Here is a 14321-nt window from a genome sequence, read left to right on the forward strand (position 1 = left end):
AAGAGGACGTTGGTCCTTAGGGAAAGGACTGTTAAACTTGTGTCCAGTGGTGAACCCTTAAAATTATCCAAAAGCAAGATAATTGTTAATTGACTTAATCAAATGTTTTTGTATGACTGGATGTATCATTTGGTTATATGTGAACATGATTCCCTGTAGTAGTGGTAGTAGCAGTAGTAGTTGTAGCAGTAGTAGTAGTAGTAGTAGTAGCAGTAGTAGTAGTAGTAGTCTGAAACTGCCTTTTTTTCGGCTGCCCATCATACCGCTTTCGAGGAACAGGGAGGGAAATGAGGGGCGCTTGTATAACCGGGCAGTGGAGCTGCGTAGTTATATCGGTGCCACCACATGAAGGTGTCTGTCTCCAGGATCGTATTCCCCGTTAATCGCCGAAGTAACCAGTAATCAGCGTAATCCCAAGTAAGAATCGAATCAAAGGAAATGCAGATAACGAAAGATGAACCCACTCAAGACCCATCATTTCAATCTGCCTCCGAGGTGCTCTGGAGGTAAATTTGGCGCGATCTGCTCTTGTCTCTAGCATTTTACACCCAGCTGGCTCCCCTTCCACCACCACCCACCACACACACACACACACACACACACACACACACACACACACACACACCAGAGCCAACATACGTACACACCAGGTCTCACTGTGTTGCTGGGCGTCGTGGCAAAGAGATCGAGTACAGATGACGTCCAGCCATATCCCCGCATACTAAGTTGCACAGGAGGCTTCGTAGCACCTGTTCCTTAGCGATTTATTTTGCATATTACGTTATGACAGTATATTTTTATGCCCTTTATATTGCTTTAATATCGACATAGTTTGCACCAAATTCGTAGAAGAAGATGGAAAGTGCTGAATAAATCACTAAGGAATGCGTGTTAAGATATTTCCAAAGCCACTCATAATACGATACTTTCACATCTTCCTTAGCGATTGATTTTGCATTTTAATACCCTTTTGCTTGCTATTTACGTCTTTTTAATATCGACATATATTGGGTCGATATGTTACAAGAGGGTGGCAAGGTGCTAAGGATATACTAAATCGCTTAGGAAGTGACGCTACGAAATTTTGCAAGTCATTGAAAAAATGATCCAATAAGGGTTTTACCGATGAAAGAAAGAGAACTTCATATATATATATATATATATATATATATATATATATATATATATATATATATATATATATACTTTTTTTAAAGTGACAAACTCAATTTAATAACAGAAGTGACCGACTCTATTTGGTGACAAAAAACTCTATTTATGTGTTGTTATTTCGGACTTTCAGTGCAGAAGTCAGAGGTGCAGTTGAAAATAGTGATATTCCATTTTGAGAACAGAAAACCAGTTCCGAGTGTGTGACGTTGACGGGACATTTCGATCTGCCCCAGTTTAACTTGTATTACCATCACTAGATAAAGACAGATTTACAGCAACAGGTGCAAGTGTTAAGCATCCAGATTCCCCCTCCCTCTCTCATCCTCCTAATTTGTCCATTCATTTATCCATTTATGCTATACCTACCGTTCCTTTCAACACCCCTCCACTCCCACCCTGACAGCCTAAAGTCTTCTCCCTAAATCCACCAGATCCTTTTTACTTTCTCACCCTCCACCTCCACCAGCCTTACCAGATTTTCACTCTTTTCTCCACAGCCTCCCCACCTCTCCATGCACAACCTCTCTTCCATCTCAGAAAATCTCCGTTTTCCTCATTTTTCGATCAGTTCATCTCAGCCTCTCTATCTTTAACTTCTATCCAACTGTTCAATAGTTTTCCACCCTCCCTTCGTCGGCCACGTCTGTGCCACCTTCTCCCTGCCTGTCTTCCACCTTCTGTTAGCTTATTCCACCCATTTTATCCATCGCTTTTCCACTCTTGTCCACTTGTCTGCTTCATCCACCTGTCCCACCTTTTCAGTCCATCTCTTCCACACCCAACCTAAACTCTCCTGCTATCCACCGTTCAATCTACTGTTTACATCTGTCTTCCACCAATTCACCCATCCCTTCCACTTCTCTATAGCTACCTCACCACACAACCCAGATCTTCCACCACCCTTCCACCGTCTCTTCCACTCATCCACTCTCCTCGTTCATACTCCCTCCACCACTCTCCCACAACTCACCCCACCCATTCACCCTTGCCTTCCACCTATATCTACAAGTTGTACATCTCTCTTCCACTCATCCACCCGCCCCTTCCACCCTCGGATCCACCCCTACTCCAGCTCCACTATGCCCGACAAGCGCCCCAGCATGGCGGACCCCAACCTCAACCTCAATTGTGAAGGAGAACCCGACACCCTGGAAAATCACATGGTAAGTAGAGGGGGAGTCTGAGTTGCAGAGAGGGCAGCTAGATGGCGGAGGACAGGGTGACAAGGAGACGATTCGTTTGTGACCATGTTTTCAGATTTAGCTATAGGGAGAAGATAAAGCGATGATTTTTTTTTGTTTTTTTTCACACTTCTTGCCAGTGGAGAGGTATTTGAGTGAGGGGATGTTACTAGGATAAAGGGCAACCTGATATATGAGAGATTGACAGGGAGATGATTCGTCTGTGGCCACTCCTTTCGGGGTTAAGGTGTCTGGCTATAGATAGATAAATAGATGGTGAGGTATAGATAGATACAAACAAACAGACACGGATACGTTAATGATTTGAAATTATCTACAGTACAAAAAATATGTAAACATCTTGGTCTCCACCGCTCACAAATAGTCTGGATATTCACGAGGGCGTTCTTGCAGCCAGTCCGGATTTTACGGGACAAACGCAATGTGCATTTTGTTGGCGAGTGGAAGGCGCGTATTTCCTGATGTTGGGCTGAATCCAAATACCTTCGGTTTATAGTGCTTTGTTTATTGGCGATTTTTTCTCTGTCCTTTTCATCAGCTCCTTACTGATTTTACTCTAACTTGACCTAAAATTGCCATCTTTCCATCCTGAATGCTAAGTTGTAACAATGGGTTAACACTGGAATGTGCTGCTAGTCATGAAGAATTGCAATGGATAGAATGTTAGAGCCGTAGCATTGTTTTTCAGTCATTGGGCTACATGAAATAAGCTGCAAAGGGACGAAAACCTGGGCTAAGTTAGATTAAAAATGATATAGTATTCAAATTTTACCCGGCTTCCAAATCTGTCTCTGGGAACCCATTCATTGCTACCTGTACGTCAGACAATTTATTCAGACGACGCAAATCTTATATTAGTAAAAAAAAAAAAAAAAAAGATGAAACGAAGATAGATCAGTATACCGAATGAATGCAGGGTAACCCTTTATATCTTATCTTGCCATTATATGACACTCCTCGTCCACTCCGTCCGGCAGTTTTTCGTGAGTTTGCAGGGGACGGCCTATCCAACGTTATCAATGTCTGTCCCGCACACACACACACACACACACACACACACACACACACACACACACACACACACACACACACACACACACACACACACACACACCAGCAGACTATATCATCCCTGCAACGTGTAAGATCCGTCACATGAGTTAAGTACTTATGGAATGCTGTGTACGAACCACCTACAGTATTATGATTCTGTACCATATGTTTTCTGTCAGTTTCTACAGCCTTGTCTTGGCAGTCAGCTAGAAAGAAGAAAGTTATTTTTGTTCTCTTTTTTTGAGCCACGAGATTTCACCCCAAAATTAAGAATTCCTCATGAGACGCAACCACCGCGAAGGACGAAAAAGAAAAGAAAAGAAAAAGAACGAAAGAAAAAAAGTCAATCGTCGTTCTTTTAACCACTTAGGTATAATAGCTTCTTGCGTGTGTGTGTGTGTGTGTGTGTGTGTGCCAGATCATTCTTCTCAGTATTTCCTCGCTTCCAAGACTCCCATTAATACTTTTCATCTCACCCTCACCACGCCTTCTTTACTGCCTCCTCCCCCCATCTCTCTCAATCTACTTATCTCTGTCTGTCTGGCTATCTGTCTTTCTAACTCTCCATCATACAAGTTCAGAATAAATCGCTAGGGAAAAGATGTTACTAAAGCCCTGGGTTCTATTCCTGGGTCCTGAAGGGGAAGAGATACACAGGGGCGAGGAACACCACTCCCTGTTACGGGGGGAGTGATCCACCCCCACCCAGCGTTACGTGCATGGGTATACATTGGACGTGGGAGGCTTGTGAGGATTGGGTGAGAAGTGATTTGTTGATGCTCTGATATTACAGCCATTTTGCTTTAACTTGGCCAAAAATCTCCATCTCTCCACCTTGATTGTTGATAGATTAGCACTAGGATATGTTGCTAGTCACGAAGAAGCGCTATAGAAAGGATGCAGGACCGTATCATTTTTTTTTTTCACTGAGGGTACGTGAAATAAGCTGCCTCCCCTCCCCCCCAAAAAAAAAGGCCAAATTAAGATGAAAGAACTATAGTATAAACATTGTTACAAGACGTCATGAACATTACTGTTGGTGTGTGTTATTATCATAATGATGATGATGATGATTATTATTATCATCATGATCATGATCATTATCAGTCATCATCATCATCAATCACCATCATCTTCAGTCATCAATCATCATCATCTTTTTTAATGCTCATAGTCTTGGAACGAGACTACATAACTAGATTACTGTTTGTAATGTGGGGGTGACACTGGCCTGTCGTAATAAATTATTAAGACTTTCCTTCCTTCACCCCCTTATTCTTTCTCACTTTCCTTTCACTCCCTCTCCCCCTCCTCCTTCCTCTCCCCTTCCCTTTTCTCCTTAACCTCACCCCACCTCTCTTCACCTTGCATTAACATATTTTATGATTGTCACCAGCATTGTCCTACCTGTAGGCATATAATAGGTGTGTGTGGATAGGCCAAAACTGAATATTCAACAACCTGAGTCTAATGTATGCTTCATATTGTATTTGTGGTCTGAGAAATTAAGGTATCTGTTATATTTCTTACCCCAACCCTCCTCTTACCTGACCTCCTTTCACTTCCCATCTCGTCCGCTCCTCTTCCTCGCCATATCCCCCTTCCTGTCCCTTCCCTTCCCTTCCCCTTTCTTTCCCATCCTCACCCACACTCTTCCCCCTCCCCTCCCTTCCCATCCCTTCCCGTTTCCTACCCTTCCACTCCCTCCTTCCCTCCCACCTCCTCCTCTCTCACCACCCTTCCCCTTCCCTCCCTTCTACCTCCTCCTCTCCCATCTCCCCTCCCCTTCTCTCCCCCTCCTCTTCCTCCTCCTTCCCTCCCCCTCCTCTCCCATCTCCCTTCCCTTCTCACCCCCTCCTCTTCCTCCTCCTTCCCTCCCCCTCCTCTCCCTCCTCCTTCCCTCCTCCCTCATCCTTCTCACCTATCTCCCCTCTCCTCCCTCACCTCTTCCCTCGCTTCCGTATAAACAAGACAAAATTAACCCTCTAGGGACGCCGACCATCTCTCTCACTGCTTGTATTTTATCACCACTCTCTCTCTCTCTCTCTCTCTCTCTCTCTCAAATGTCGAAAAGGAAGAAAAAGAAACAGAAAAGTTCACAAAAACTATAAGATATAAAAGCTACAAGAGAGAGAGAGAGAGAGAGAGAGAGAGAGAGAGAGAGAGAATATTATTACTGTTGCTGTTATCGTCATCATCATCGTCGTCGTCTTCGTCGTCGTCGTCATTACTATTATTTAAGAAAACGACACCATGGAAAGAAAAGTGATAATATCAAGCTTCCTCCTTAATCTTAACTTGGCCAGTGGAGATAAAAGATTAGGACAACACTGAAGGGGGTCGCTGAATCTGCCAGGGGGGTCCAAGGGGGGCCAAAGAGGAGGGGCTGCTGTTTTTATCACTAGGCCAATATAAACAGTCTCAGGCAAGCGACTATACAGGACTCTCTCTCTCTCTCTCTCTCTCTCTCTCTCTCTCTCTCTCTCTCTCTCTCTCTCTCTCCAACAAAGCGAGTGTAGTGAACTTGGAGGTGGGAGACATGTAGGAATTTGCTTCGTAGATGTCAGAGGGGACGTGTAGGTGATTGTGGCTGGGACTACACACACACACACACACACACACACACACACACACACACACACACACACACACACACACACACAAAATACTGTAGTGTGGTGCTCACAAACCCGTCTGTTAATACCTCAGCACTGCAGCTGTTTGTGAGCAACGCGACACGGTTTTACTCTTTGTCACCTGGGCTCCTGTTGCGTGTGTGTGTGTGTGTGTGTGTGTGTGTGTGTGTGTGTACTTAGAAGAATCCGTGCGTGGGTGCACACATTGTTGAAATTCTAACGCACATTAAAACTTTCTAGATGTGTGTGCAATTGGGCGCGCGTGAGGTATTTTAGTCTGTGCGTCCGAGTATAAAATATGAGAGAGAGGGAGAGAGAGAGAGAGAGAGAGAGAGAGAGAGAGAGAGAGAGAGAGAGAGAATGGTATACGGTGTATTTTTGATTTAGTTCTCAGAAGAAAAAAGTGGCATTGGAGGGTTCAGCAGTACCTCAGTTTATTATATTTATTGCACCTTGATGTTCTCATTCTTGTTATTTATATATTAGTAATGAAGACAGTTTGCCTCAGTAGCGTACTAGAGAATAAAAATGTATAAAAAACAAAATAAATCACCGAGAGAGGCATCCTACGAAATCTATTCCATTGCTATACGAATCTCCCTACTGACACGTAAATAAGCCTGATTTTCCCAATTTTCCCCATTTCTCTCCAGCGTGACATAAATGAAACTGATTTTCCCCATTTTCCCCCAGCGTGACGGATAAATGAGACTGATTTTACCCATTTTTCCAAATTTTTCCCCAGCCTGACGCATAAATGAGCAATTTTCCCCATTTTTCCTTATTTTCCCCTAGCGTGACGGATAAATGAGACTGATTTTCCCCATTTTTCCCTATTTTTCCCCAGCGTGACGGATAAATGAGATTTTCCCCATTTTTCCCTATTTTTCCCCAGCCTGACGCATAAATGAGACTGATTTCCCCTATTTTCCCTATTTTCCCCCCAGCGTGACGACATCAAGGAGAGCCAAGTTTTGATATGGATTTACAACATGATCGACGAGCCAGCCAGAGTGGATTACGAGTTCTTCCTTAAGGACGGGTGTATCCTGTGCAAGTGAGTGCCAACCATGATTTTAAGGACGATATTCTCTTTGTCATAAGGAGGTTTGTCGCACCGTTTTCTTAGCGATTTATTCTGAGTATTACACCTCAGTATTATCTTTTATGCTGCTTATATCTTATCTCCCCCCCCCTCTCTCTCTCTCTCTCTCTCTCTCTCTCATCTGCTCTAACTTTTTCCCTGGCACTCATTCCTAATTTACCTAATGGGAACACACGGTCTTGCACGCGCTGGGGTCGTTGGCCTTGACTGAATAAAATTTTCCAGTAGTGGAAAAAATAAAATATAATAGAGCAGAATAGAAGAGATAAAGTAGAATGCGATACGGTTGAATAGGAAGTATTAGAAAACAATGTAATGTAATGACTAGAAAACAATGCAACACAATAAAGTACAGTGTAATAGAATATAATAGATTTCACTAGACCAGTAGAAAAGGATGAAATGGAATAGAAATGATAGAAATATATGATAACAATGCAGTAGAATGTAATAGAACAGAACAAACTAGAAGATCATAGAATATACAAGAACGTTACAGAATGTGTTGGAATGGAATAGAATGGAATTGATGTCCTTGCACTGTCAAATTTATTTAGTATTATATAAAATACACACGCAGCCACAACTTCATCCACACCCAAACCTACCCTAACACCATCATCCACACCTACACCCACACCTACACCCACAACCACACCATCGCAAACACACATACACACACCCACACCCACAACCACGCAACACTTTCCTTTTTATTGAGCCAAAAGCGTAATAGTGAAAAAATCTAATGAAAAATCGAGTAGTCTCTCTCTTGACCCAGTGCCCACCTACCTACAAGATTCCATTGAAAGCCGATAGCAAGTTTTTGATATATCTTGGCCATAGACAGACAGATAGACAGATAGAAAGACAGACAGACAGACAGATAGAAAGACAGACAGACAGACAGACAGATAGAAAGACAGACAGACAGACAGATAGAAAGACAGACAGACAGATATATAGATAGACAAATAGAACGACAGACAGATTGACAGATAGATAGACAGACACAGACACGGGTGAATACATAACTTCCTTCAACTTCACTGGCGGAGGTAACTAGGCACATAAAGCTGTCACAACACAAACATTATCAAACCCTCCAGCATCCCACCACCAGCATCCCACTACCAGACACACACACACACTTGTACGTGTACAGAGAACAGGCGAAACTTGGAATTTGAAATCCGTAGACTTTCAGGCAGCAAAATTTCTTAAGCGAATTTATAGCCGATCGAAAGTTAGGTTAGGTCACTTTGGGCAGGGTTTGGTCTGATTAGGTAATTTTTGGTTGGGTTGGGTTCATTTCGACTAGATATAGACGGATTAGGTTAGATTCCTTTAGAATACGTCGGTTTTGATAGGTTTTGGGTTGGGTTTTGTTTGGTTGGGTTAGGCTGGGTTAGGTTCGGTTGGAGTAGGTCATTTTAGGCTTGACTGGGTTGGGTTAGGTCGGGTATGGTATGGTTAAGTGAGACTGGGTAGGATTAGGTAGGGTTAGATGCGGTTAGGCTGCACCAGAATTGGTTAGGTTAGGTATGTGGAGGTTACGTGAGATTGTGAGGTTAAATACAATTAGACTGGGTTAGGTGAGGTTAAGTTAGATTAGGCTGGGTTAATTTAGGTTGGATTAGGACATTCGAGGTCAGGCGAAATTCAGTTCGAGCAAATATTTATAGGTTAGGTAAGACTGGGCTAAAATAAATCGGTTTAGATGTGATTAGGTTGGTTTGGGTTAGGTGAAGTTGAAATACAGAACCACAGGTGTTTATTGATAAAGTGGACTGGCGTTTGAACCAATTATGAGGCACGAGTTTTGTTGACGTCACTTCATAAGCTGGTGGTTAGATTTTGCTGGATTTTCCCGCCATTGTCCTCCTGTCTGTAATCTGTCGCCTTGTTCCCACTGCACCCACCAAAGGTATGCTGTTTGACTTCATTCTGTACTCTGACTTGGCCTACAATTTCCATCTATCCAACTTGAATACTGAGTTGTAGCAATGGATTAATACTAGAACATGTAAGTCACAAAAAGGTGCCATTGAAGAGGAGCCGTAGAGCTGCACTTTTCTGCCAATGACCCATGTGAAATAAGGGGCAAAAGGACGAAAATCTGAGTCCAGTTACCCTGAAAAAAAGTAGTATAATGCAGGATGCTATGATATTCTAGGAAGTTGTGGACAGTTGAGAGTTGTTTGTGAATTGCAATAAAGGGACAAGCAGACAGACAGACAGATAGAGGACAGACAGATGCAGAGAACGGAGACACGATAGGGGAGAAGAATCCTGACGTTATTATGAGTGTAGTTGACTTCATAGCATACTACATTATATTTGTGCCCTAACTTTAGTAGCATGTTTATGTATAACCAAGGTTCGTTGACACACACACACACACACACACACACACACACACCGCTCGCTGGTGCAGTGGTAACGTTCCCGCTTGCCAACTGGTGGACGGGAGTTCGCGCCTCGCTCAGGTTACGAAAAGTTTCACTGACGAAGTGGGTGGTTACTGTCCCCCTTGAGCAAGGGGACGGGTGTGTGCGTGTGTGAAGGTCACAGCCTTGCCCTTAGATCGGACTATATGAGCTCTCAGCTCCCTTCCGGGAGGGTAAAAAGCTGACGATCACGACCATCAAGTGATCCTGACCGACCCGGTGAATTACATCCAGCACCCACACCCACACCTGCAACGACACCCATACTTACACCCACACCCATACCCAGATAGGAAAGTACTGTAAATGAAAAATGTGGTAAGGGAGAAGAGAGTAAGAGAAAAATTAGTGATTGAAGGCAGAGAAATATAACAGGATGAGATAAGAGGATATGAGAGATAACAAGGAGAGAGGAGGATGTGGATGTGCTCTCACACACACACACACACACACACACACACACACACACACACACACACATCCTGATCTCTTACCTATTCTCTCACATACATATTCTTCACACTCCCAGTCTCTCTCAGATAAACTCAGCGACAAATATTAACATTCAGGTCTTTCACTCTCATTCTCTCCCTTTTTCACTCTCTCATTCTCAAGGGTTCACTCTGTCATATCTAGGTCTGGCATTTTCTCTCTCTCTCTCTCTCTCTCTCTCTCTCTCTCTCTCTCTCTCTCTCTCTCTCTCTCACACACACACACACACACACACACACACTAACACACATTGGCATTAGAATTTCTCTTTCACTTTCACATACACTCTCTCTCAACGACTGCTTCTCGCACATCCAAGTCTTTCTTTCAAAAGTGCACCAGTACACATTCACAGCCAACTCTCTCACTTGCTCACTCTCTCACACTTTCTCTCGCCCCAGGCTAATGAACCGCATCGTGCCTGGCTGCATACCGGAGGAGAGCATCACATGGGAGGGCGCCAAGAGCAAACAGACCAACATTCGTAACTTCCTGGCGCAGGCGGAGAAATACGGCGTTCCTAAGGCCAAGTTATTCCACCTCGAGGATCTCCTTCACTTGAGGCACATCCCAAGGGTCACTCGATGCATCTTCGCTTTGGCTAAGTTGGTGGGTGAAAGGAGTGTGGGAATATGTTGTTTGGGAGGCTTACTTTCTTTTCTGTTTACCTGCTCCTCCTTCATCTCAAGGGTCAATCGATAGATTCACGCCTTGGCTAAATCGGTGGGTGAAGGTAGTCTGGGGATAGGTGGGATTTGGATCAAGTAGTTTCCCTGCTTTTGTGTTTTCTGTACCCGTTTCTACATCCTTCTGTACCATTTATAGCAATGGGAATACGATGGTGATAATGATGACGATGATTATAATGGTGATACTGAGTGTGTAGGGTTGGACGGGAAACACAAAGTAAAAATGGTTGGAGGAAAGCACTGGGGATGAATGGGTGGGGACGTGGAGGGAAAGGAGAGGGGGTCGGATGAATAGATGTGACTGGGTATGTAGGGAGTGCCGATAAGAGTAAGAGAGAATGGGATGGGGCTGAGGGATTTAGTGATTCAATTACGTGTTGATTTACTCATTAATCATGGCTTATTCCAGGTTGCCGAGGACCCAAATCATCCTGCAGACACCCCAAAGCTTGGCGACGAACCCTCATTCCTGCAAGCGAAGCCGAAGAAGGTGGATGTTCCCGGACACAGGGATACGAAGGATGTTATGGCGCAGCTGACGACGGAGAAGAAGCATGATGAGAAGAAGTCGCAGAAACACTCGCTGTATAACTAGGAGAGGAAGAAGAGGAAGGACGGAGAGGAGGAAGAGAAGAGACTGGGAGGAAGTGAGGGGGAAGGAGGAGAAAAAGTAGAAAGCTTCATATAGGCTAACTAGAGGAAGAGGAGGCTGGGAGCGAGAAGCTGCAAATGTGCCTACTGTATAATAAAAGAAAGTGAAAGAGGACGAAGAGAGGAAGAGGAGGAGGTAAAGAGGTAGCAGAGAGACCGGCTATATAACTAACCGAGGAAGAGGAGGAGGAGAAGGAGAAGAGAGAGAGAGAGAGAGAGAGAGAGAGAGAGAGAGAGAGAGAGAGAGAGAGAGAGAGAGAGATACTGCAAGAAATACGCAATGTATAATGAAAGGAAGAGGAGAAGGATGAAAAAAGGAATAGGGAAGGAAAAGATATTGCACAAAGACATACTGTATAGCAAGAGAAAGCAAAGAAGCTGCACTGTAAAACAAACAGAATCATAATCGTAGTAGTAAGCAGATCACATATATTTCAATAGTTTTGCCTACTGTGTTAGAAACTTAAGTATATGTAGAATGCTATGATCAATACAGAAATAGAGTAGGTATTTCTACTCACTGTTATTTATTTTGTTAATGTCTAGTGTAAGATAATTTGTTGCCTTGTCTTCTCTGGATTGCGCTTCATAACCTGTACTCATGCTTTGCTGAAAGCAGCAGCTGGATCTTAGAGAGTAACAGTCGGGCTCTGGAGAATTAGTACCACACTTTCTTGTTACTTGAAAATGGAATATCTGAGCGAATCTGAAGGTGGAAGGAGACGTAGTACACCTAGAAGAACGTGGATTGATATGATAAAGGAGTGTGTCACAAGGAGAGGTATTGGATCGAAGTTAGGGAGCTGACAAGTGATCGAGCTGGCTGGATGAATTTTGTGCGGAGGAGTGCATGACCAGGGTCCGACACCCCTTTATAACTTGGCAGTCGTCTACTTGACTCTGTTGTATAGGTGAGTGTGAAGCTACGTGGGAAATGTTTTTAACTTATCAGGTGGAGCCAGGATTTCGGGGTATGAATGGTGAACGAATGGGAGCGTGACTCATTCATGCAGACAAACTGTGGTTAGTATCAGTTTCTGTTAATTTTTCCTGGTTCTCTGCACCCTACCTCACCCCACCTTAGGATGGGAAAAGAGGTCTGGATGATGATACCATAATGGCCTCCAAAAGTTACTGATGCCTTGGGTGAGCTAGAGACTGCGTGGTCGAAAAATTTGATCCCAGCTGTTGTAGTGAATAGTATGTGAATCTAAATTTGACATAGCTTTGTTTGTTGCTCTTCCATATGTCCTCAACGACACATGGTAAAAACGCCCCCACAAATATCAATTACAACAGATGTGAGTGTGACATCCCTTGCACAAAATTCAGATAATGTGTAAGGGCTGCTGCGTTCGGAGAGAGAGAGAGAGAGAGAGAGAGAGAGAGAGAGAGAGAGAGAGAATATCGAAGTTTATTATACAAAATTAATCACAAGAGAATATGTGCAACGAAGTCTTAATACCAACGAGAAAACGGCAAATGAATATTTTGTAGTGTTAAGCTGTCACTGTCTCATTTCAGCCATTCATTATTCATCCCCTCACGACTCACCCTCACTTATGCAACTTTTTATTCAGTTTACCCATACACGAGTGCTGTGAGATCTGTGGATAGTATCAATAGCCATAAGCTTTAAAAAATGTTCGTGTCAGCATTTGTTAGCATTGTATAAACTGTACATCAGCCTTATTACTCTGTTTGCCCTGTAATGATACTTCTTGTGGGAGAAAGTTAAGGTAATAACAGGATAGAGTTTCAGAGGATATTATGACTTAAGTGACTGGTGCTATCGTGCTATATAAGAAACTCCTGACCTAACTGTTTCATGCTATTAACGCTATCATGATCGAGGATGTTCTAACATTCTGTTCCAGCTAACACCATATGATACTGAACCGATAGTGAGTCATAGAACCCTGAGAGTATGTACTGTCACTATTAACCCTCTCAAGAGTCTGAGAAAGTTGACAGTGGCACATAGACAATGAAACTGTTATTCCCCCCCTCACCCCCCAAAAAGTTGAGATGATTAGGTATACGCTTGTGAGCGAAAGGTGGAGCTAAAAGTTGAGTGGGTGAGGAGATAAAGTGATAGGCCTAGTGGAAAAATAATGTCATGTATTCTGAGATTCGGAGAGAAGGAAGTATACGTCAGAAACCCGTCTCTCGTGATGTAATTAGATGACTGTGGAGAAAATTTTACCTTATTTAGGGAAGATAATTTGCTCTGAAAGTATTAATGAAATCTATTTAACGCCTTCAGTTCGAAAAAATCTCTTCTAATTAGAATAAAGTCTGGAGATTATAAGAACATTCGTTTTCTGGCTTAATGGATTAATAATGTGATTACTGAGTTCATGGATTAAATGTATATTGTAAATTATAGAAAAACCACAACAAAAACTGATAATGCATGTACGATACCGTATGAAGGAGGATGTATAGTCAGTGCACAGGTCTATATAAATACAGAGTATGAAGATATGATAATTTGTTAGGCCTGAGTGGTGAATGGTATAATGCGGCTCATTTTCTGTAGGATACAGAGTAGTTAGATCCTTTTTCCTTTACCACATCTTGATATTGATGGATAGGGAAATGAGGAAATATAAAGAGCATAATATTATGAGACTGCATTCAAAGGGCATATTATGACTTAAAAGATATAAGGCGTCTGAGCTCTAGCTATGACATATATACGTTGTTGTTTGGTATACGGGCCAAGGTTTCCTTAACAAAGCAATGATAAGGAAATGCAAGAGTTCGCGGATGATGATAATTTTCAGTGATGAAAGTGCACAAAGAAAATGAAGTTGTATAACAGATAAGTCTGTTTATTATCTGTTGGTAGACAAGGACAGCCAATA

General features: G+C 42.9%; 1 protein-coding gene across 1 annotated transcript; it reads left to right on the top strand.

The window, feature by feature from the left end:
• Positions 1-672: 672 nt before the first annotated feature.
• Positions 673-13133, top strand: LOC145405764 (myophilin-like). The gene is made up of 5 exons (XM_080276995.1): positions 673-689; positions 1304-2336; positions 7012-7121; positions 10513-10720; positions 11210-13133. Exons 2-5 carry the CDS (start codon positions 2253-2255, stop codon positions 11393-11395), a joined length of 588 nt encoding a protein of 195 aa, XP_080133121.1. The 5' UTR covers positions 673-689; positions 1304-2252; the 3' UTR covers positions 11396-13133.
• Positions 13134-14321: the final 1188 nt, after the last annotated feature.

The sequence above is a fragment of the Coenobita brevimanus genome, chromosome 68, assembly GCF_032717465.1.
Source record: "Coenobita brevimanus isolate Jiangsu-jjx chromosome 68, ASM3271746v2, whole genome shotgun sequence".
NCBI classification, from domain to species: domain Eukaryota; kingdom Metazoa; phylum Arthropoda; class Malacostraca; order Decapoda; family Coenobitidae; genus Coenobita; species Coenobita brevimanus.

Bases quoted from the DNA above. Each gene is read 5' to 3' on its own strand.
- LOC145405764 (XM_080276995.1), top strand. From the start codon at position 2,253: ATGCCCGACAAGCGCCCCAGCATGGCGGACCCCAACCTCAACCTCAAT. The intron at 7,122-10,512 runs GTGAGTGCCAAC...CTCTCGCCCCAG, and splicing joins GACGGGTGTATCCTGTGCAA to GCTAATGAACCGCATCGTGC. The intron at 10,721-11,209 runs GTGGGTGAAAGG...GGCTTATTCCAG, and splicing joins TCTTCGCTTTGGCTAAGTTG to GTTGCCGAGGACCCAAATCA.